This window comes from Pocillopora verrucosa, chromosome 3 (genome assembly GCF_036669915.1).
Source record: "Pocillopora verrucosa isolate sample1 chromosome 3, ASM3666991v2, whole genome shotgun sequence".
Lineage (NCBI taxonomy): Eukaryota > Metazoa > Cnidaria > Anthozoa > Scleractinia > Pocilloporidae > Pocillopora > Pocillopora verrucosa.
The window spans coordinates 19,423,332-19,447,692 of record NC_089314.1 but is presented as its reverse complement, the minus strand read 5'-3'; the positions used below and the strand labels follow the sequence as shown (position 1 = coordinate 19,447,692).

Sequence of the window (24,361 nt, the reverse complement as noted above, 5' to 3'; positions counted from 1 at the left end):
ATTACGCGGAACGAGTTGTATTGTTTTCTTCAAAGCATAATGACACAGGCCATCGAGTACTTTGTAATACGTATACTTTAAATATTAATGTATTTTATTGTTTTTCGAAAGACGTTTCCAATCTGTTTATTTGGAAGAGTCAAGAATAAATATTTTTTTTGATCAATGACGCGAGATTCTGATGGCAATTTTAGGTAATCGTCTTAACAACAAAGTGCATGTCTATAACATCACTTAGAGTGAACCATTTTTGAATGTTTTAGTAATTCGCTTTCCATCTCGTGCTTTCGTTTATACATGCCAATTCTTAGCACTGTTTTCAAAACCCCACCAAATTGTTTGATGAGAATATTTTATCGGGAAACCCTTGGATTTTTAAATGATCACCACGAGTAGGAAATCAGCTTTTCTAGTATTCAGACATTTGACGCGGGCGAAACGGCGCTATTGATGAAACGAAAGAGCTGTCACCAGCATCAGCCAACTTCGTGTGAAGTAACCGACGCGTAAGCAGTTTACAGAATTTCAGTCATGAAGGGGTTCGTTGTTCGATAACGAGACTGAACTGTGTAAGCTTCGCCGCTTTATTAAGAATACAGTGATGCTGCACATAGTATAACAAACGTATTGCTTACTGGAAAATCCGATACTTGTAGCCGAAATCGTTCTAGAATCGAAACATTTTCATTGTTTTCCAAGTAATGCCCGCTCGTTTCACGCGGTGAACTAATGACGACCAAGAGCAATCATTCATAACGCTTGTAACTGCAATTTTGATACTCTTTCAAGCGGACAGATACTGGGAGTTTGGAGCCTTTACAACGGAAATGGCCTCTTGGTGAAACCTAATTCTTAGCGAAAGCCTACAAAGATAGGTAGGAAACTGAACTAAGGAAACTGCTCCCTAGACTGTGAGAGTGCCAAAAAGATAAGACATCCTGATTTTAAGATTAGTGTCAATCTTACCGTGGTTGAACTTCCTTTTCGAGACAAAAATTAACAAAGAAATTGATCTTCAGGAAGTTTAATATTTGTCAAATGGATTAAATTCTGACAGAACGGCATTCTTTACTTGTATCAGTAGAAAAGGATGTTGGATCAAAAAACTTCTGTGGGAAATTGACCTTTGAAATTGATATTGACCCTCTTCTGGAAAAGTATCACGTTTTAAACAAGTATTTTGTGATTTATTATAAGTTAGCGCTTGAGGTGTGAGTGTGTGCTTGTGTGCGAATATTTCCATTGGTGAAATATTCGAGTCCTGCAAAGAATTTCAGTTGACAATCGAAGGTTTCACAAAACAATTTTGGAGTAACCTGAATAAGGGCATGTGAAATGTTCGCATTTTTTGCCAGTTTTGGTAATTGATAGAGGATGTGAAACCAAACCGACAGTCTTATTTCATTTCGCGTAAAAAACTAAAGAAAAATAAGCTAATTTAAGACGACGACCAAGTTGGTGAACCGAAATAATTAAGTAATTCAGTCGTAAAAAGTATCTCGGGGCCTTGTTGCCGGGGACCTTGTTCCCAGGGGCTTTGATCCCTGGAACCCTACGTTTGGTCTCTAAAATGACGGGACCCCACGGGATCCTACCGACAAAATCCACCGATATCATGAAATTAATAGCCAACCACGCTGTCTGGGCCATGAAGGTTAAAGTTTTGTAAATGCTTCTACGCAGAAAGCAAAGCCTGTCCGTAAACATTCAGTTTCGTGTTTCGTTGAATCATATTAAAAAATAAAATATATATTTAGAAGTGCGGCGAAAAATGCAATTGTAAGATCTATAGGGGAACAAAGTAGGGTAAAATAAACATTTAGTAGAAAAGCATGAAAAAAAAACCAGTTTATTTCCATAATTCAATGAAGAAAGATAGCCAACGTATCTCGGGTCTCAAAAGTGTATTTTCATACTGATGTCAAGCTAAAGAGGTTCGAAAAAGCTGTTTATTATATTTCAGTTTCTAAACGACATCAATTGGTTGTATAACTCTGCAACAGCAAAGAAGTCTGTACATGTGTCATAAAGGGTTGGAAATTAGATTGACCGAGACAAGTAACAAGTTTCAATTTAATCGGAAGTTCAATCGACAGATTTTTTTAAACTGTTTGAAGGGATTCAATACTTGTCTTTCCATGTCACCGATGCCACGTTGGCTGAGCAAGGACGACAGACTCTGCATTTCGTTTCATCTAAGGGCTTAGTTTGCTATGTCGGACCAGCAACGGAGTGAACTCGTTTCGCTGAGCGCCAACTCTTTTTCACTGAAAGATTTCGTGGGAAAGTTTCCACTTCCACAAACAGTCACCTTTCAAGAAGGATATTTTGACGAATACCAGAGTAAAACTATCGGTGCTGGCACTGAGTGTAATTTGTTATCTTTAGAAAGTGTCGAAACGGCAATATTTGAAGATAAAGATGGCGAAGACATTCACATCCCGCTTCGGGATCCATTTGGCGTGGAGCGCGTCGCAGAGGCTACATTTGAACAAAATCTCACCCTTGCAGACCTGATCCTAGAGAGTTCTATGGTAAAGTTTGTTCGTGTCGTCGAGACTGATCCAAACTTCGAAAGTATCATCAGGCAAGGGGACAAGCTGAGGATAGAGAGGAAAAATTCTCGTGAGACCTTTCTGGCCTTCAAAATTGTCAGTGATAAGGGAAAACCTCTAATTAAAGTCCCTGCTAGTTGCCAAGCAAAATTTCTACCACTTTGGAACGGCGAGGAGTTGCCTCTTAGCAAGTTTGTGAAGAAGTACAAGCTTCCTGTCTATGTGGTGATGAATTTTATCGACTATAGTACGGACAGAAATTTAAATAAGGGAGAAGGAAACCCCAGAGAGAGGCCAACAACAAGAATAGTTAAGAGCCTACGTCATCTGTCCAATAGCGTTCTTAAATTAAAGGGAATTTTAGCAGATTCTATTGTGCTAGCTTCAATGGAGGTGGATGGTATACCTTCAAAGTTTTCATTTCCCAAAACTCTACCAATTAACGTTGTGCCTTTGAGAATGGAATCTAAAACTGGGGCACCAGGTAACAAACTAGATTTCATATCGAGCGAAAGGAACGAAACTGGAAATTACGACAGTGAATTGATCGCAGTAGAGGAGAACGAGTACGAAGATATGTCTGGCCTCAGAGATCCACAAGGATCGTCTCAATCAAAAATGAGAGTTGGATTTGAAAATAACAATAAATGTGGTGATGAAGCGAGGAAAATCACGCAGTTAGCGGGGCTGGGTGCACGCCACAACACATACTCCCCGGCGCCCTCCAAAAGAGTAATTAGAAGCCAAAGCGAGAGGCTACCAAGAAAAGGAAACTGGACATTTTCAAGAACTGTTAGCAATTTGGAACTACCAAGCGAAGACAACCTTTATGACGAGTTACAGTTTCGTACACTGCCTCAAAAAGTGAAAAAACGTCCGCCGTCATTGACAAGAAGAGCAAGTGACTGGAACATTGAGCGAGTATCGAAACAGAATTTAAATAACCTATTACACTTGCAGGCTCAAAGCGGGGAAGATCATGGCTTTCAAGGTCACGTCGAAGTGGTTTCGTTACAGATTCCGAAACTTTCGCCTACCTATAAGACATGCCCAAGGATGAAAACATTTGGAAGGAAAACAGAAAGCAATGAAACTGAAAGTAGCCCTTATGACGTCCAAGAATTAAATTTTGACAGCCATGCTAGCAAGTCATTGAACATGAATCATTTGCCAGCGAGGTTAACTTCAACGACTTCCAAAGCGCCCTTTTATGAATCCGAGGAGATGGAGTATGATGCTCCTTCAAACCTAAACCTTTCAAATCACTCAGAAGGAAAACGAGGAAGTGACGATGCACTCCCATCCCTTCCTTCTTCACAAAGAAGTTGTGGAGATGGATTTCATCTCTCCTCTCGTGATCCTCTTTTGAAAGAGAGAGAAGATCCAAAAGGAAGACATTACGTCCTTGACAACAAGATCCCATTCGTTGGCACCAGTCTAAAGAAAATTATTCCACCAGAACCTCCTGAAAAGGATGACTTTTACGAAAATGTAAAGATGCAAACGAAAGCAGTTGTCGGTCCCACAAGAGGGCGTGAAGCAGTAACAAACAAAAAGGAGGTTGGCGTCGAGGTGTCAAAAGTCAATGCAAGTAAAATTGATTCCAAAACCGAGCCCTTGGAGAGAAGGGACAATTGCTCTATTAGAAAAGATGAACCAAAATCAGCTACAGGTCCGACAGGTCTACTAGAACCAGAAAGTATCGAAAAGGAGAAGGAATCACCACCCATTCCCCCACGGCTGAAGCACATTAAAGAACCTCTGTACTCCTCAGTACTTAAGAAAGGAAATCCATCACAAGATAAGATCAGCGATTTGCATTCTGATCCATTACCCAGGGGAAGACCTCAACCTTCTCCTAGACGGCCTCGAGATGGTAGCAACCTCTCTCCAACGGATTCGATGAAAGCTAAGAGCACTTCAGGCGTCCATTCTGATTCAGTAACACCTTCACTTGAAAAGAAACCAAAGACGGCTGTCAATGATGACCGAAACTCAGACTTTGTCATTCCACAAGACCTAAGTGCTCTAAGTGTCACTGATGTGTTGAAGTGTCTAAACGCTTTAAATATGAAGAAATTTGAGGATATTTTCAGTGAACGCCAAGTCGATGGAAACATGCTCGTCTGCTTGGATGAAGAAGCCATGGAGTCGATTGAAATAGATCGCTTCCATCGTTTGAAACTCCTCAAATTCATTGCAGGTTGGAGACCACAGCTACACTGATCGGACCACATTGCATCATGAATTGGCTTATTTAAAACCTTCGCCGCTGATGCAAACTTCAAGTTTTGAAAACTCACACATTTTATTGCCCTAACGAAATGCGTAGAGTAGATATTTCTGCTGGAAATCTGTCGGGTTATCTCCGTTAAATGGCCACAAACAGCAACTTGACCCCATACCGGTTATGACGTTTTTGTTCAGAGTGTATAGTTAATTCTTGCCAACCGATGTATAAAACGTAGTTACTGCGCAGTGGCTCAAGGATCCAGCTGAAGGTTAAAGATCCTTTCATAACAGGCCAGCGAATTGCCAGCCTTATCAAATGTGATATGGCTTTGGAACTAAGAAAAAAACCAACCTTATAAAATGGCCAAAAAAGATAAAAAATTGTGAGAAAACATATAGAAATGAAATGCTGTGTGATCAATATCCTTGAGCATGTGCACATGAGAATTTTTCTTGGTGCCTCTTGATGATTGGAGCAATCTTTCCGATTCGAAGCTGGATCGCGTGATTCATTTGAGCCAAATCATAATTAGCATGAATATTCTACTTGTACGCCAACAGCAAGAATTAGACGCTTACAATTTTCTCAGTGCTTGTAAAGGGCAAAATTCGTGCATTTTGACCTGCATATTTTATGGGCTGCCCCTAATTGAAGAGCCATTTGTTATGGTTGACTTTTGACATGAATTACTCAATCATGTCAAACAACAATAATCGACTGTAAGTGATATTTATTTGTGCAGTAAATTTCATCTCATTCATAACTTGATATAAAATTGATATAAGGTTAGTTTGGTAAACATCTCTCGAGAAGTTTACCTTTATAATCATGTTACACGGCGTCCAAAAAACGACATAGCTTCAACTATGAATGAAATGATAACGACGATTTAAATCTCATTCAAAGTGCTTTTTAAAATAATAAATTTTGCCGCAGGGAAGGATTTGAGAATCATCTATACGTCAGCCACTTGAGCTCGAATGCTTAGGGCAGTTGATTGCGCTGCAAAAATTCGCCACTCTTCCGATGGCAAACCCCGTGCAACAGGCCTTAAAATCCGCCGTTCTAAGAGAGGTTTAGCGTCAGCTGATCTGTCTTGAGTAAAATGCAGAAAGAATGCGGAGCCTGGAAACATGTAGCAGACCCCTCCCTCCCCTCCCCACGCTAAGTATAGCATTTCCAAGCTACCCCTTGCCTAAGGAACTCTACTGGATAATCAGAGTGAAGTGATTACTTGATTTGACAACAGTTAAACCAACCGATTACGCAATCAACAGCAATTAAGCTTTGATTAAGGTCATAGTGTGTCTTTGAAAGATCTAGGTTGTTAAGTTGACAATGCGAAATATTATGTTTGTCTGGCAAGAAAGCCTTTCGACGGTTGATGAAAGTTGATTAAAGGAAATTCAGAGAGCCGAATAAAGGTTTTTACTCGGTTTGACAACTGTTTATTTGACCTTTGAGGCATTCAGCAGCGTTTCAGCTTGGAATGAGATCCCAGTATTCCTTGTTGTTTTGAAAGGTATAAGTTTAATTGCTGAATTGACAGATCATTTTTGCTGAGACCGAAGGCAATCCATAGAGCCAAATAAAGTTGTCAAGGCTGAGACAGCACTGATGTTCATCGAAAATTCTAGACTATAGCTTATATTAACGCGTGCCTACTGTTGTTTTGAAAATTGTCATCTTTCAATTGTCTTGATCATGACCTCAATACAAAAAAAGCCAGCGACTTTTGTTAAAAACGGTCTGGTAAACATTTGGTTATCGAGTCACATCTTAGGCGCACTGCGTTTTCTCTCACACAATTATATCGAACGATTTACAACAGTGCATTCGCAAACATATCTTGATGGTGTGTACAACAGATTACTAGCCTGATAACTTGACCATATTTCACCTTTATTGAGTTCCATTTGGGGGAAATAGTATTCTTAAGTTCTTCGTATCTCTCAAATAATGCTTTGTACAAACAATTCGGTCAGGAAGGAGCGACTCGACTATTTGAAACGTTTATCAAAAGTTTTAAACAAAAATAACACGTCTACAGCGTAAGACGAATACAGTTTTATCCATGTAAAAAGTCACGATACCCATTTAGGATTTTCGAGACTAAAAAAAAGAATTAAGTCAAAAGTTTGTTTACTATTTCCGGTTCAGAACTCGTCTTCCCGATCGTAGAAATAAGCCCCGGCATGTTAGGTTTTTCTCGATCCACAAACTCGAGATAAAAAGAAAGCAGAGCAAAGCAACGAAGCAAGGAATTACTTCCTGGGTCTGATATGGTTTTAGGTCGGAATTACGCCCTCTATCAAATACAAAAGATCTCGAAAAGTAACTGCTTGAAATAGTAGAAAACTGTATTCACGGTGGTTGTGGCTTTTTTCGACTTTTTGTTTCATCGCTAGGAAAATCGAAAGATTAGCGGCTGAATAATAGATTTTCAATCTTATGGCTCACCTGTCTCGATGAAGCCCCCGAGCCGGCATTTTTAATGCAACTGTCGAAAAAGCTTTAACTCTGTAAAGAACTTTTCCCTCTTATTTACATTTGTAGTTTTTGTATTTTCCCAAAGAGACAATAACAAGCGAACTTGAGTAATTTTTGCATCCAGTTTTGATCAAGTCTACGTCACATGTTTAAAGACAATGCCCTAGAATTTGATTTTAGTTCTAATTACTTCGTCAATTTCAGGCATTCGTGACTATCGTCCTCAAGAGGTTTTAGGAATCCAACCGTCTCGGATAAACTTGGTGAGCTTTCTTCGATGCAATGCATTGGAGATCCCAAGATCTTTCATCATTTCTTCATCCACATCTAGCAAAAGTTTTCCGTCGACTGATTCTTGTTCAAAAGTCTCAACGTACTGGCCCAAACCTAGCTTGGTTAGCCATTCACAGACTTCGTTCACCGTGAGCTCATTCCGAAGTTCTTGGCTCAATGTATCTCGAGTTCCACTATTATCTCTTGGGTTCCTGACACTGGAAACTGTTCTGGAAGGGTTGAAATCAACTGATGATTCCGCCTTGTGCGAAGTCGACTTGGTAGGGGTGGTCGGTGCACTTTTCTCATTATTTAGTCCAGCGGACGCCACAGTTGGTGAAACAGGGTGGTGAGAGCTTGGAGGCTGTACCTCTCCAATTTTTAAAGCAGGTTTTACCGTAGGCTTTTCGGCAAGTTGCGGTTTGGAAGAAGAAGCAGACTGACCAGGGGAAAGATATGTTGGGGGCCGTTCCTCCTTGCTGAGAGGTCTCTTATTTTGAGTCACATTTGGCCTTATGGCAACTGGAGGTAAAACCAGGTTCAGGCTCTTCTTTTGATCCTTAGGATATGCTTTTGTAGATTTGGACTTGTTGAATGAAAGGCATTCATAATTATCATCGTATAGAGCCTCTTCCTCTTCATTGTTTAGGACTAAAGATTTCCCTTGCGACGGTTTTGCTTTGGGTGGCTTCTTGGCGACTGGAGGGGCAGCCGATCCAACGGCTGCCTTGTTGACAAAAGGCTTGGGTGGTGCTGTATATCGATCCTCAAATTGTGATTTGTCCACCGTTGTTTTTTGACCTGAAATTGTCTTTGTTGGTGTTCGTGATGGAACAGGAGGAGCTATTTCGTCATAAGTTTCATCATCCGACGATACACTACAGGTTTCAACGCACTGACCGATCTCAAAAAGCCATGATGCATCTTCGTCTCGGCCTGTGATTACTGACTCAATATTTATTTTGTTGTCGATCAGCTGACAAATTTCAGCGAGCACCTTTGGATCTATGTTTGACTCGATTCGTCTGACTAGAACTTCCAAGCTAATTGGAATTGTCAAGACCCTCAAATGCTTTCCGATTAAGGTGTAAGCTATTAAAACCTTTTCCTTTACTATCTCCTTGATAACAATCGTAAGGCTCTTCTCGATGCGCTTTTCTCCGATAAACTTCCCGATGGAACCTGCACGAACACGCACTCGAGTTGGCAGAATATGTCGATCTGTGACGTCTCTTAAAGAAGAAGGATGAACTTCCTCAAGGGTCTCGAAATGTCCTCGCTGTTCACAAGAGAGGAATATCGGCCTTTTTGTCCCAACCACCTTGCATTTAAGTTCCGTGCGGCCTTGACTACTTAGTGAAGCTTCTTGAAGCGAAAGTATGTCGCCGGCGTTGATGTTACTTTGAGGTATATTGTAGAGCGAGCGAACATATTTCGGAAAGTCGTCAATAAGGTCTTGGACGGTTTCATACTCGTGGTTGCATCTGTTTGGAATACTTTCAAATATTTTGTCAGGATAATTTAGGGGAATCTTGTAGAAATTCCCCTTCTGATCGCGAGCAAGTGCTTGAGGTAGATCTTTCATGGCGTGAAGGTGCACAATTTCGCCTTGAGACCACGATCGTTGGATTGATTCGTTTGATTCATATCCTTCCACGATTTCAGCTGTTTCAGGAAGATGACATTCTGTTAGAAACTCGCAGAGAAACAAGCCATCGAAGTCGTTGTTATTTTGACTCCACGGCATCTCGAGACTCCTCTTCATCAACAACACTTCTTCTAACTAACAATCCTGCGATAGTTAGCATACCGTTTCAACCTTCTTACAGTGATCCCGTGACACTGACTCTATTTTTATTGTTATTAGTTTTGAGGAAGGGGGGGGGGCATAGTTTGCTTCCTCTCTATCAAATGTAGTTATCAGACATATCAGTTCCGTGATAAAAGTTTCTAACAGCTCAACAAGATTGTTTAAAACTAAAATTGAGATACGTTTGAAAACTCAAAAATTATAACTAAAACAAAGGGCGCCTCAAAACTATGCGAAGTTTCGATATTTCCGCTATCATAAACCTCCCCCAGAAAATTACTTCGCTAAGAAGAGACAGCGCTGACAGTTAACCAATGAACCATAACTCACGTTTAGATAATCTCATGTCGTGGATGCTAAGCTGAGACAAGCAAACAATTAAACCGAATGATTAACGTCTACGTTTGGCAGTTTGGAAACATATTTTTAGCGTATTTCAGCTTTTCCACCTCAGTTTAACGATCCTGAAACTGATAGAGCACATGGTTCATGCGCCGCTCTAACTACTGCTTAGGTTACCTTATGCGATGTGTAAATAGGAGGTGCTATACTCATTTGCTAATTAATATACTATCATCCAGTAGAGTGGATTTACATCTCGTCAATAATAGATCAGTAGATACCGTTTTCTAGCTATCAATTTGATAATAATTCAACGCGCTTGCGTGACAAACCAAGCTTGAATTTTCAAGATCGTTTTCATTTAAATCAATCCATCATACCCAAAGCTTCTAGATTACAGACTCGAACCAAGGAAAGAGTTTTGTGCTTTTATAACGGTAAAATTCCCCCCCTCTGATGTAATAATCTTCATTGCATTTTCCTTTCGTCTAAGTACAGAACTTGACAAAGAAGTGGGTTTCATTTAGAGCCACAAACACAGACGTGACACGAACATGAGCGTGAACGACAAACACCTCGTGACATTTTTTTGGCATGATTTCAAAGAAATAATTAGCATAAATAGCATAATCAATGAAGGCGTTTGATAGTTAGTCGTCCTGCTGTGCCACGATCGCAACAAGGAGCCTAAGCCTTAACACAAAAACCATAAGGAAGTTTGCCTATCTTTCGTGTTCATTTTGCGTGCCGATTTTGTGGCAGCGGAAAGCGTCATATGTCAGAGGCGGATATAACTCTCCTATGGATCTTTCTGTTTCTGTGGCAATGGTTTAAATCAGGAACCCTGCAGTCTGCTCCTGTCCATGATGTTCAGCCATATCGTCTGGAGTGACAAATCTTGTACTCTAAAAGAATTTGTCGATGAATACCCGCTTCCGCAACTGATCAAAGTCGAAAGCGGGGTCTACAATGACGACGATGCGAGAACGCTATCAGCAGAGCAGATTCTCACCCTACATATCACCAAACGGAGCGACAAGGTGTTAGTGAGGGCTGCCGAAAACAAACAGTATTTCCTACCGGTAACATGTCCACATAAAGTTGAGATTCTTCCAAAGTTTTGTCAAGACAAATATTACAGTGTGGAAGATATTACCAGCTCTTTTACAGCCCCAGATTTTAAATTTATTCGTGTGGTACATAACGGTCCGCCTTCGCTTCGAATACGAGCTGGGGACATATTAAAACTCAAGAAAACTGAAGAGGAAAATCGGGTTAAGTATCTTGAATGTGAGTTTTATAATAAGACTCAAGACTCTGTGATGCTTCCATTAGAATTCAAAGCTGCCTTCGAGCCCTTAGCCAGCCCGGAAGAGTATCATTTGCAAGAAGTTCTGAGTTCGTTTACACTTCCTGTTCGCGTGAAGTTTACCTCCAGTGACACTATAATACAAGATGCTGCGAACACTAACATTGAATTGCAATCGCTCGGTTCGGTTCTCTTAAAAGAAATTCGAGAGGAAATTACAGTTATTGCTACAAGTCGTGACGACGAAACTGTCACTGTTTTAATGATTCCTTCTGATTTGGATGTGAAAGTGAATCCTGCTCTCGGGGCCGTAAAAGGTGATTCAACGTACGCAAGATTCTGTAAAGAAATCCACGATGGAACAGAACTTTCCAAAATCGACCTTTTGAATAGTTCGAAATTGCTGGAATATTCTGAGGAACCTACCGTTGATGTTGTCTATGATTATGTTGAGATAGGTCCACCACTTCCTCCTCGGTCAGACTCCAAACGAAGTGAACCGACAGATTCCGATGAAGATTACGAAGATGTAGACCTACCTCCTCCCAGACCACCAAAACCATCTCCTAAACCAAACCTGATATCAGCCCATCAAAACGAGAAAACCGATGGTGTTTTCCCTTCCATGTGCTCCAGATCTTACAGTTCGGAGAAACCATTATCTTTTAATGAAGATGGTGACGATGACAGTGAGGATGACGATGGCGAGTATGAAGATTTTGATCCGGTCTTTGGGAGCTCAGATGACGAAGAGGATGTCTATTCACAGACAGATCTACCAGGGGCAGAAATGCCTAGTGACAGAGGAAAAGAAAAACGTAGTGCCCTTGAAGAACCTGAAAAACTTAATCTCAAGACACGAGTTTCAGCCATTCTCAAGAAGGCCATTGCCAAGTCACCTATGTCTCCACCCGCCTCCCGATTGCCCTCTACCACTTATGCCAACATCCCAACCCAAAGGCTGCATCCACCCCCACAACGACAATCACCTGAGAAAAGTCTTTCCACTTCACCTTCCCCTGTGGCTTCTCATTTATCCCAGGGGTACCCCTATGATCTATCAAGTCTTTCTGTTTCAGAAGTGGGAGAATGCCTCAAAAAGCTTAACCTGGGAGAGCACGTTAAAGCTTTTGAAAACCAAACCGTTGATGGGAGTCTTCTGAAGAATCTAAGTGAACAAGAACTGATAGACCTTGGAGTAACTAAATTATTTCAAAGGAATAAACTTCTTCTTTTTATACAGGGATGGAGGCCTAAAATGAATTAACTACTAATTGCTCCTCTTTTCACTGAGTAGCTCAAGCACAAAGCAGAATGCAGCTTGTTATTAAGAACCCTTGAAATATATTCTAAGAGACATTTGTTCATCATTGTACAAGAAATACAGATATCTTATTAGTTTCTGGTTTGTAGAATCGCCTAGTATTTCACAGGTTGTGCCGTATTGTGACGAACCCATAGAGTATCGCGTCAACATACAAACAAGGAGTAAAAATACTCAGCGATACTACAGGCCGAAACGCTTGATAAGTTATAGATTACCCAAATGCTATGATGTCTTCCAATTTTTAGTCCTTTTAAAATACGCATGGAAGCGTAGCCAATCTGTCAAACAGGTTTTTTTGCAGAAAACCAACTTTTCAATCAACTGTACAATATCGTGAGGTATTTGAACTCAAATCGCTTGTTACTTCTGCTCTTCCAAATGCAGTTGGTTAATATGATAGGTTATAAATTGGTATTCTCGCACTTATCTTAAAAACTCGTAGCTTCTAAAGCCAGCATGAGATGTAAATATCTTTATACTGAAGAGGAATTATTAGAGAACATGGTGAATATAACACCAAAGAACTATAGGAATTGGTATCTAATTTCTGGTTCATATAAATCGTTAAGGCCGAGAGACTGGCAAATGGAACTAAGAGGTATAAATGAATGTTTACTTGATAAACGTGGGCATGCCGTCAATTTCCTTGCTATATTGGAATGGCCTTAGTGTTGTGGTAAAGATCTACTCCTCGGAGATCAGCCCAAGTGTAACATTTATTTTGTTCACTTTGTTTTCAATGGAAATTGATTTTGTGTTCATAATAGGAGTCAAGCTGAGTCAGAACAAGGAACTAGCTGAAAATGCAAAGAGGGCATCTCTGTGTTAAAACGGAGACAAAATTTCCATTTTAGTCCATATTTAGATCACAACACTTAGGCACAAGTTTATTACTTTAACTTTTGTCAAAAAAAAATGAAATAGAAAATAGAAATCAGGAGATTAACAGATTACTATTGATATCATATCAATATGAAGATGACAACATAAGATCAGTTTTGTCTATTGTTCATAATTATTACTTCTTGATTCTGTAAATTATTGTTGAAGTGTGACAAATAAATCACTTTGAAAGAAAAATCAGTGTTTAGGAGACTGGATGGGAAAAATGGGAAAATTGATGCCCTTAACAACATCATGACAGGACTAACTGTGAAAAAAAAAACACCAGCTGAACTCTATACCTCCAATGAGTCACCAAGACAGAATTTCTCCTTATGTCATCAATACAATATCATGCAGACAAGTGATGAGAATAAAGAATAATATTTATAAGTTGATCCAATACCAAATTCTCCAAACTAACATCACAAGAACTGTAGGGCAGACAGTAAGGAGAATTAGTAATGAGATCTTGGGAGTTAAAGAGTTAACAATTGGAAGCTTCTCGTAACTTGCTGATATTGAGCTCACTGAAAAATTTTCTTTGCCAGCATTCCACTGCCCTGGAATCACATTTGACAAATTTTTTATATTTGTGTCAGTTAGTTCCACAAGAGCCAATCATTCTTACAAACTTTATGTCAATCCTGAAAGAGTAAATAGTTACAAACATTCCTTTTTCATTTGCATGATCAGAATCTGGAGTAACTCACCAAGAGATTTCATGGAAGCCAATAACCTCCAGCTTTTAATCCAAATTTAGGCATCATCTGTTACATCTTAATTGATTCAGAATATTTTAACTTGAGAAATTTTACTGGTGCTGTAATTAGAAATTTCATTTCTTTTTTATAGGGAGTTTTTAAATAGTGTTTACCTCTCAACTTCCTCTCAAGATGCCCTTTAACTTAATCCTTACCTTTGCAATTTTAGCTAGCTGCATCTTGGATAAAGTTTGTTATAAAGTTTGTATGCTTACCACTGGGACAATGAGACAAATTCCACCTCAGTTAACTATACACTCCAGTTCAAAAAACCTTTAGGAGAAACAATGCTAACCATTGCATCTAGTATATGAAAGTTTATTTCAATTTCAACGAGCATCAAGTGTAGTTGCAAAATAAACATCACCATATGTTCATAGAGAATTGTTTAAATGCCATTGTATGATGATAATTTGTGCTATTTCAGTTGACTGCTAATTGGTCATAAGTATACCTCCACAATACATGTAGTATAGCTGAAGAGAAAGATTTTAAGAAAAATAGTGAAGGTATTGATTGTATGGCTATTGTCTACCACCCTAAACCTACTGATGTGTCCAACATGGTAGTATTTATCTCTGCCAACAAATACCACCCATTAGTATATACCACACAAGTGAATGGTGTTTTAAGCTTGCACTGATTGGCTAGTTCAGAAGTGATTAGCAAGTATTCTTCACCGTCATGTTTCTAACCTTTTTTTTAGCATGTTAACTAACTAACTTCTTTCATGGTTGCTGTGTGTTGTCTACTAAAACAGTAATGTCCAAGAAAGTGGTGGATAGTTAGCTCCAATTGTTATTTTAATGTATGACATGTATCAAAACACATGCCATATATTATGAAAATAATAAACACCTCTCATCTGTTTGATATAAATAAGAAAATCAACTCTCTTGAAAAGTGCATGCACTTCACTGCTGCAGTCAATAAAAGCCTCACCTCTATCATAATTCCACACTTTCAAGAAGTACCCAATTCAAAGAAGATGGGCAAAAAAAATACTTTTCTTTCGCTGTTTCTGGAAATGAATTGCCCCCTTGGATGGAATATTGGTCCATTGCAGGTTACCCCTGAGCAGTTTATCAGGTGTGACTGACAGTTTTGCAGGTACAAGCCAATCAAACTCCTTCATGGAGATAGTTACTGTAACAATTGAGTGGTTGCCCAGAACACAACACAACACCGTAACTGTTGGGCCCCAGGACCTCCCACATTTGCGACAGTGAACATAGCCTAAATTTCCCAAAATCAGATATGAATTGCCACACATTTCATGCATAACCCTACATCCCAACAACATAAGAATAGTAAGGTTTTCATGGTTATATTCCCAAAGATACCTTCGGAGCCATCATCTTCACTAACCTCTCTCTTTCAAGGGACTAATTACATTGATCTAGTGCAGATAAAGTAAATAAAGTGAAATAAGATGAATAAAATTTCTTGATACATACATACACCTTTATTCAAATTCTATATACAAATAAATTTATATATAAAAATTTGAAAAGGGGAGTTTGGAGGTTAGCCCTATATAACAACTCCCCTGAATAAGAAATAAAAAGTAACAAATGTAGAACTATGTACAGAAAAAAAAAAAAAAAAAAAAAAAAAGAAGAAAGGAACTATCTAATGTTTACAATTTTTAAAAATATTTTTAATCTTAATTTAAAAAGTTCCAAATTTAAATTTAAATTTGATTTACTAGTTTAGTCATGGTAATAAAATCAATAAATTTCAATTAAAGAAAAACATTTTACGCAACATTTAGCAGAAGATTAACTCTCAAGAGGGACTGGCTTCTAATTTATCCAAATAGTATCACCCTCGAATCAAACGTAAAGGTCAGGAGAAAAAAGAAAATGATCACCTATTTGAGAAGCTCCTGATTGTCAAACAAATTCTCATTTTCACCACCATGGAAAAAGGAGAGAACAGTGTGGAGAATATAAATGTTGATGCTGGGCCTAAGGTTTAGAAGGTTAAAGAAAGTTGCACACATTTGGTCAATAAGATCGTCTTTATTTTGTGACTGAGCTCCACATTCACAATTTTTCTCATTGTATAAAAGACATTTACTTAAAAAGCAATTCTAATGTCATTTCAGTGTCATAAATGATCTTTTCAAGTTGCATGCAAATTAAATACTGGCCCTGCAATGTGACTAGGTACACTTTATCAAACCTTGAGAATCTGCTGCCTTAAGATTTTAACATGCAAGCCTTTGTATAATTACCTAAAGAAACGTCTTGAGCGAGAGGAAAAGCTCTTGGCAGAGAAACTTCACCCTCCATCTTGGATCAGTCAGTGTTGAGCCTGAAGGTACGCCCGAGGAGCACTAGTGACGAGTTTCAGAGTCGGGTGATTATCGGAAATTGTCGGCTATTCCATTATGGCGGACTATTTTAATAACACTGATTGCGACTTACCAACGGTCAAGCGACGTGATTGAACCAGAAATGAACATTATTAGATGCTTTACATTTGAAGAATACATTGTCGAGTTTAAATCAAGGAAATTTCGCCAAATTTTGTGTGGCTCTTTCCTTCACCCTCGTCGATCTTAAGTTTCTTGTTCAGCAGACGTTTAGCTTAACAATGTAGCCGCCAAGACCAACGCTTGCAAAGGTAAACAAAACTTGTGAATAGTATCGCCACTATAATGCCCTTGTCATAGTGCTACTGGTTAGAAAGATCCTCAAGATGAAGTTTCTATTGTCTTGTACCTCTAGCCGGTAGGATCTGAAGGTGCTTATAAAATACTACCGGCGAGAGGTACAGCTTGCATACTTAGTCGACTTTGCCCAGTTTTTATTACGGTTTGCTCCACATCTGACTTTTCTGCACTCCAAACTAGTCTTACACTCATAGAAATCACTTTTTACAGGAGTACGTTTACATTAATTTTTTTATCTGGTCTTGTACCTCTAGCTGGTAGGAGCTCAAGAGGCCTATAAAATACAACTGGCTAGAGGTACAGCTTGCATATTTAGTCGACTTTGCCCAATTTTTATGATGGTTTGCTTCAAATTTTACTTTGCTGTACTCCAAATTAGTCTTACACTCCTTCGAATTTCTTTTTTCAAGAATACATAAACATCTATTTAGTTCTGTTTGGTCTTGTGCCTCTACTGTGTAGGATCTTAAAAGGCTTATAAAATACTACCAACTAGAGATACAGCTTGCTTACTTAGGCGACTTTGCCCAATTTTTATCATGGTTTGCTCAGCATTTTTCTTTTCTGCACTCCAATGAAGAAATGTAAATGTCTTGTACCTCTTGTATTTCCATGACGCGAAGTGGAGTGGTTTCCAGCTTATCGAGTGTTCTCCCAACCTCCCAAGTGTTTACATCAGGCTTTGTAAACACGGAAACCATTTTACATTTCTTTTATAAAATAACTAATGAAAGAGCCTCTTCTTGCAACAAAGAAAAGCAACGTGCTTGTTGTTGTTGTTCATTTGGCTTTTCAGCCGTTTCTTGAATACTGGGAAAATTAAACTCCAAAGAAAAATTAGGAAAATCTTCTTCTTCCATTACTGTACTCAAAACAAACTAAAAAAGAAACTGAGTTACTGCTAAATAAATAGCAGGGAGAACTCCGCAAGAAGATTCAGTATGAAAACCGTGTTTACATACACTCATGTAAAATGGTTTTATGGCCAATCAGAGCGCACGTACTATTTGAATTATTTTATAAATTGTAATCTTTTTTTAAGAATACTTCTAATTTTTTTTTCATTTGGTCTCGTACCTCTGGCTGGTAGGATCTCAGGAGGCTTAGAAAAGGCTACCAGCTCGAGGTATAGTTTGCATATTTAGTCAACTTTGTCCAATTTTCACTGCAGTTTGCTCCATATTTTACTTTTCAGCTGAAACTAAAGCAGGCATTATTAGGCAATAAGCAAAGGGTTTCTAGTTGGTGTTCAATTAAGAAAGGTTTGATTTCTTTTTAATAATAACAATTTTTATTAAAAAATACAATAAATAACACAGGCACAGGTAAATTTCATTTATTTAGTTGTATAAATTATATATATCTAACTGCAGACAGTACTGTTTCGGCCTTCTGGGCATTAGTGCAGTGCTCATGCCAGAATGGAGGTAAGGCTATATAGCCACCCCAAGAGATCTCACACATGTGGGATCACCTAAGCCATGCCAGAGTGCTCGAACTAGATAAACTAGTGTTTATATATATATATATATATATATATATGTATGTATATGTATACATATATGTGGTTTTCATACAGCCATACATGCTGTTAAATATCATTGAAAATACATAAGGAAAATGTTAATTTGGTGAATTAAAATCATGTTATCCTATGACTACCTGAGGATGACTTAGTTTTAGTATATCAGTCAATTGTTGGCATTGTCAACAGTACTTCTAATCAAACACAAATATCATGAAAATTGAGACTGTTCCTTTCTAGGAAATTCCACTCACACTTATGCAGAGTAAATCTGGTTGACATGTTCAAGTCTAAAATGAATTTTAAGTCAAATTCATCGAAAACTGTTTCGAAAACACAATAATGGTAGTGATTTCAAGCTTAATTCACATACAGAAGCTGCCCCTCTGGCTGGTAGTGTTTTCTGAGTAATGTAAGATCCTACTAGCCACATGAACAAGACTGCAGAGCATGAAAATAATTATACATATGGAATGACTCCACAACAGTATAAGACTAACATGGAATGTAGAAAGTTTTTTCCATAAATCAAAAAGTAAATGAAATGAGCTAAATTCTCCTTCAATGCACAAAGTACCTCTAGCAGTAGTATTTTCTAAGCCACCAGAGATCCTACTGGCTTGAGGTACACAACCAAGGAAAAAGAAGATATTCTTGAAAGAAGTGATTTCAATGTACTGTAAGACTAAATGGAATGCCCAAAAGTAAAATTAAAAGCAAACTGCAGTAATGAAAATTGGGCTAAATGATTAAATATGTAAGCTGTACCTCTAGTTTTTTTTTTGAGCCTCCTAAGGATTCCTACCAGCTAGAGGTATCAAATAACAAAAATAACTGTAAATGTATTCTTGAAAAAAGTGATTCCAAGGAGTGTAAGTTTAAGTTGAAGTGCAGAAAAGTCAATGTGGATCAAACTATAGCAAACTCTGGGCACACTTCATTCGGAGCCTCACTCTGTCATGTCCTGCATCTTTCATCTCTTGTTCTTTTGACCTTGTCAAAAGTATTTCTTCTTCTCAGTGTTATTTCAGCATCATGATCATGGTGAAAGTAATTCAATAAATAAATAAGTAATTGAAATATGCAAGCTGTACCTCTAGCTGGTAGTAAGCTCTTTCAGATCCTACCAGCTAGAGGTACAAGACCAAATAAAAGTATATATATGGGAATGTATTCTTGAAAAAGTGATTCAAAGGAGCATAAGACTAATTTGGAGCACAGAAAAAGTAAAATGTAAAGCAAACCATCATAAAAATTGGGCAAAGTCGACTAAATATGCAAGCTGTACCTCTAGCCGGTTGTATTTTATAAGCCTCTTGATCTCCTACTAGCTAGAGGTACAAGACCAGATAAAAAAATTAATGTAAATGCACTCCTGTAAAAAGTGATTCCAGGGAGTATAAGACTAATTTGGAGTGCAGAAAAGTCAGATGTGGAGCAAACCGTGATAAAAATTGGGCAAAGTCGTCTAAGTATGCAGGCTGTACCTCTAGCCAGTTGTATTAATTTTTCTAAGCCCCTTCAGATCCTACCAGCTAGAGGTAAAAGACCAAATAACAAAATAAATGTAAACGTACTCCTGTAAAAAAAAAGTGATTCCTAAGAGTGTAAGACTAGTTTGGAGTGCAGAAAAGTCAGATGTGGAGCAAACCGTAATAAAAACTGGGCAAAGTCGACTAAGTATGCAAGCTGTACCTCTCGCCGGTAGTATTTTATAAGCACCTTCAGATCCTACTAGCTAGAGGTACAAGACAATAGAAACTTCATCTTGGGGATCTTTCTAACCAGTAGCACTATGACAAGGGAATTATAGTGGCGATACTATTCATTAGTTTTGTTTGGAATAAGGCGGACTAAGGTTCATCCCGATAGAAATTTAACGCAAGGAAAATCGAAAAGAGATTCTACCGAAGAGTTCAGAGCCACTTTAAAAGTGAGAAAGAATTTCAGGTGGCGCCGAACACTCTTTCCCTCACCGCCCCCTTACCCCCATCCCCTCCTCCCCCCCTACCCCCACCCCTCCCCCCTTACCCCCTTACCCCCTCCCCCTCCCCCTCTGTGCATCAGCCAAGCTTGATAAGCTTACTTATCTCATCCTTTTTTGGAATAAATTAAATCAATACAAAATGAAAGATGAAGGACTGGGAATTAAGCTTCCAAAAAATTGAATTTTAATGTGTAAGCTAGATTTAAGGAAGTGATCTTTCGATCATGACATGATATGTTACAGCGCATCTCGACCTATACTTCTAGTTAAAAGCTGAAACGATTATTTCGTTTATCAGTGTTTCATACGGCTCATCATGTGCAAGATCATCCCGCAATGACAAGGACTGTGTATTTACAAACACCTACCCACCTGAAAAGTCTTTACATTTATCGGAGAAAGTAAACAGACCTTGACACCTAGTTTTAAACATGGCCCGCCGTAAAGAAGGTAAGAATTGTTTTAATTGACAAACATGAGAACTTGAAATCAGAAAAATACTTAGAAGGGCCAAGTAATGCTTCTATTTCTCTATTTACAGCTGCCCTTCACAAGCCAGATTCATTGGAGGAAACTCTGGCCAACTTCATAATTCGATATCAGCCTCCGTACATTGCTCAAGTGTTGGAGGGAGTCGATAATGGAGTTTTTTCCGTATCAGTGGACGAATTGTTGACAGTACACAAAACCGTGCAGCTGAGGCGAATCCGAATGAGAGATTCAAAAGGCAAGCACTATTTCCTGCCCGTTGACAACTCGGCGCGCGTTGAAATTGTGCCTAGGACTCGTACACGCCTTGCAAAAGACTTCGATCCTCATCTGATCCGCACAGCTAGGTTTCTTCGCGTCTTGAGAGATGTTCCTGAGCTGAAACTCGACGATGGAGATATTTTAGAACCCATTTTTTTCGAATCTACGAGGAGCACTGAAGCGGAAACTTTAAAATGCAAAATACTTCGTGAACCAGGGAAGGAAATTAGGCTTCCACTTCACTGGGGAGTACCTCTTGAGTTATTACACGACTTTGACCCAAGAAGCTACACTCTAAGGTATGTAGCAGATAATATTGCTTTTCCAGTGGCTGTGAGATTTGTTGAGAACGTGGTATCCTACTCTGATGTTGTAGCAACCTTAAGAGGGGAATTTTATTTCGAAGAAGTTGTCGAGGAGACCATCGTTATCACAACTACAAAAGTAAACCAGGATCAGTTAACGATTCTAAAACTCCCCCTTTATCTGCCGCTGACCTTACATCCTATCAGAAAGCTTAATTGCGATTCAAAATACATTGTTCGATATTGGCAATATCTACGCGAAGAGTTGGATAGGCTTGAAAACCAGATGACAACTGCTGATAATGACCTTCTTCCCTCGAGTCGTTTTGAAAATATGGGGCGAGTTGTACGGCTATATAAGGAAAGTGGAGGTTACCTAAAGGGAATGAAAAAATTCCAGCCAGTTAAAAAGGCTTTAGACGAAGGCGAGGTCGTCCCAAAGAATCTTTGTGAAGATTTCTACGTGCCAATGATGCCCTCCCTGGTACAAAAGCAAGAGGAATGCAGGCCGTTTCAAGAGGAGGTTGAACCGAATTACGAAGCTATGGAGCCCTGCATCTCAGGCAAACACGACGAGTACGCTACAGTTTTCGAGGGGGCCATCAGCAATTACGAAACAGTAGAGCCCTTACCTTCCTCCGTTCCGTATTCGAGTGCAAAGAGTCATCAGAGCTTAAACAGTAAAAGCGCTCAGAGCCTCCGAGAGGAACCTTTCTATTGCTCGCTGACTTCCATTTTTCATGGAAATTCTCCCGTAGAAAGACCATCACATGTGTATGTGAAGCTGGAACAAAAATCGTTCACGAAGTCGCCAAGAAAAACAAAATCTTAAAAGGTCAATTAGCAAAAAAAGCTAAGATATGTATTTTCGTTAATTTCAAATCATGGGAAAAAGGTGTGTGTCAGCAAATTATAATTTGTGCATGAATAAAACTCACATCAAACCAGTAGTTTGGGTTTTTTAAAAAGGAAGTGTACAAATTTCAGAAATTTTGCTTTTTCATGTGGTTTCCCAAGCATTGAATTTTTAACATTTCTATTTTGTTTATGTATTTGTATGGAGAGATTTCTGGACTTAAATAAACACACCAATCCCTCGTAAATATAATCCGGCGCCACCGCATTTTATCTCAAATATGTATAAAATTGTATAAGTAAAGCCCATATGGAATTTCCTTCTTTTCTAAGCGTACCGATCGAATTTTAGTGCAAGTAAACAGTGTTAATGACCTTAGCTCTCACTTGCTCATCTATTCCTCCTATCTCTCTTTACTATATCGCTGGCAGCGCCCGTTTGTAATATGAAGCGAATCCTGTATTCTAATTGGCTACCCGAGCAGGCAAGACGGGCTCATTTTGCTCACTCGGGATTGTCCACTTTGATCCCGCGCAAAAAAAAAATTGCTTGGAGAGGACTTGAAAAATTCGTAATCTTTGAACCGGCCATGCAGTGGAAAAAAGCGGCCGCGGACAGTCAAAGCAAAGAAAAAAGAAATGACTCTCGTGGGTTTATTGTCCTACAAACACAGTTGACATTCCCACCCGGCTTTCATAATGATCAAGTCATTCTTGATTCTTAATAATGCGAAATCGTTTTGCTAAGTGAGAAATCCTTTATCGACCAAGCTTGTGCGGTAAAGTGAGCTGGATATTTGCCTCGTTGTTTCTTTTCTCCATTTTTATGGACCTCGACTTTTTCTCAGTCTATAAAAACGCAAAAAAGAAAACTCAGCCAATATCCAGCCATCTTGACCTCACGCTTGGTCAGTAACGCATGTGTATTAGATGCTGTGCATGTGCGAAGCCTATTATATTCAAAGTGATAATAATGATGATGATGATGATAAAAATACATTTGTATATTTAGATAAGCCCAGCTTAACAAAAGATGCAGATTGGAAATAAATATAAATAAATAAGATAAATAAATAAGATTTATTATGAAAAGTGATAAAGAGTAGGTTTAGATGGAATTAGATTTAGCATTTATACAGATTTGTGTATTTCAAGAGGGAGGAATTTAGAATCACCCAGATAGCACCGAATTAACGGATGGATGATTCCTATATTTACTTCGAACACTAGGCTAAAGAATTTCGTCATTTAGACGAAAGCTGTTGTTATTTATCTAATTTAAGGGCGTAAGCTTCTGAAGGAAGTGTGGTGCTGCGTCGATGGGAGAGTATAACAAGGTCATAAAGTATTATCGACTGAGTTGAGAACGTGAATTGGCCAATGCAAAGAGTTTTGTTTTAAAGCTGACGTTTCGACGTCGGAGTTGTGAGCCCTTTGTTCTAAAGAAGGGCTAACACGCGAAACGTCAGCTTTGAAACTCTAATTACGGTGGCCAATTTACGTTAGCAACTCAGTTAATAATAATTAATTACCTTGTTATATTCAACTAGGGCAGTGGCAAGAAAGCTATTTGCCTGTCATGTAAGCCAGGTTTTACAAAACTAAATTCCTATCAGAGTCGAATCTTCGACAAGTATCCTAATAGCAGTGCAAGAAAAATGATGCCTATGTGAAAGAACATGCTGGAAAATCACGTGGCGTGTCCTTTATAGGAAATGAGGATTCCTCCTATCAATTATTTGATTTCATTGTGATATCTTTTGTTTAAAATCATGTAAAATCATAAAATTGGCCTTGAAGTTATATGTTCGTCCATGTCAAACTTCAATTTGTGGTTTAAATTCGTTTACAAATATTTTTCAGTTGTTTTTTTCTTGCGAACAACTTTATAATTAGGGGCTTCCAAATGATGCAGGCATCACTGACTGCTCGTCATTCCTCTACGTTATAAAGCAACATATTAAATGTGTATGTGGGCAGTTAAGAATTAGAAATAAAGTTTTTCCGGCTCAAATTAAAGCAAACGTTTTTGATTATCCCTTGTGTTTTTCATCGAGGAAGTAATGGAGAAGCCTTAGTGTGTGGTTTGTCATCCTTTGTAGCCTCGTGGCCTCGGAGGAAGTTATTACAAGAACTTTCTACACAGTTAAATTAATCACAGTTTCGTTCAGCTTTTCGTCACCTTCATGTGACTCGCTAGCATTAATATTCGTGTGGAATGATTGAGCGCCAAAATACAAGATTAAGCGTACTTTGTTTTCACTTCAAGAGAAA

The 24,361-nt window shown here is 38.7% G+C and overlaps 4 protein-coding genes across 5 annotated transcripts; 3 read left to right on the top strand and 1 right to left on the bottom strand.

The window, feature by feature from the left end:
- The first annotated feature begins 2,001 nt into the window (after positions 1 to 2,001).
- LOC131794191 (uncharacterized) lies at positions 2,002 to 5,826 on the top strand. The gene has a single exon (XM_059111711.2). It carries the CDS (start codon positions 2,214 to 2,216, stop codon positions 4,779 to 4,781), a length of 2,568 nt encoding a protein of 855 aa, XP_058967694.1. The 5' UTR covers positions 2,002 to 2,213; the 3' UTR covers positions 4,782 to 5,826.
- Positions 5,827 to 6,669: 843 nt separating this feature from the next.
- LOC131794248 (SH3 and multiple ankyrin repeat domains protein 2-like) lies at positions 6,670 to 9,442 on the bottom strand. Its single transcript, XM_059111758.2, has one exon. It carries the CDS (start codon positions 9,314 to 9,316, stop codon positions 7,502 to 7,504), a length of 1,815 nt encoding a protein of 604 aa, XP_058967741.2. The 5' UTR covers positions 9,317 to 9,442; the 3' UTR covers positions 6,670 to 7,501.
- Positions 9,443 to 10,346: 904 nt separating this feature from the next.
- On the top strand, positions 10,347 to 13,413 carry LOC131794356 (SH3 and multiple ankyrin repeat domains protein 2-like). Its single transcript, XM_059111885.2, has one exon. It carries the CDS (start codon positions 10,567 to 10,569, stop codon positions 12,277 to 12,279), a length of 1,713 nt encoding a protein of 570 aa, XP_058967868.2. The 5' UTR covers positions 10,347 to 10,566; the 3' UTR covers positions 12,280 to 13,413.
- A 3,089-nt stretch (positions 13,414 to 16,502) lies between these two features.
- LOC131794315 (uncharacterized) lies at positions 16,503 to 22,844 on the top strand. 2 transcript variants are annotated; one of them, XM_059111831.2, is made up of 3 exons: positions 16,503 to 16,616; positions 20,476 to 20,627; positions 20,719 to 22,844. In XM_059111831.2, exons 2-3 carry the CDS (start codon positions 20,609 to 20,611, stop codon positions 22,062 to 22,064), a joined length of 1,365 nt encoding a protein of 454 aa, XP_058967814.2. In that variant the 5' UTR covers positions 16,503 to 16,616; positions 20,476 to 20,608; the 3' UTR covers positions 22,065 to 22,844. The 2 variants fall into 2 exon arrangements, with proteins under 2 accessions (XP_058967814.2, XP_058967815.2); XM_059111832.2 differs by lacking the exon at positions 16,503 to 16,616 and having other exon boundaries at positions 20,383 to 20,627.
- The last annotated feature ends 1,517 nt before the right edge of the window (positions 22,845 to 24,361 follow it).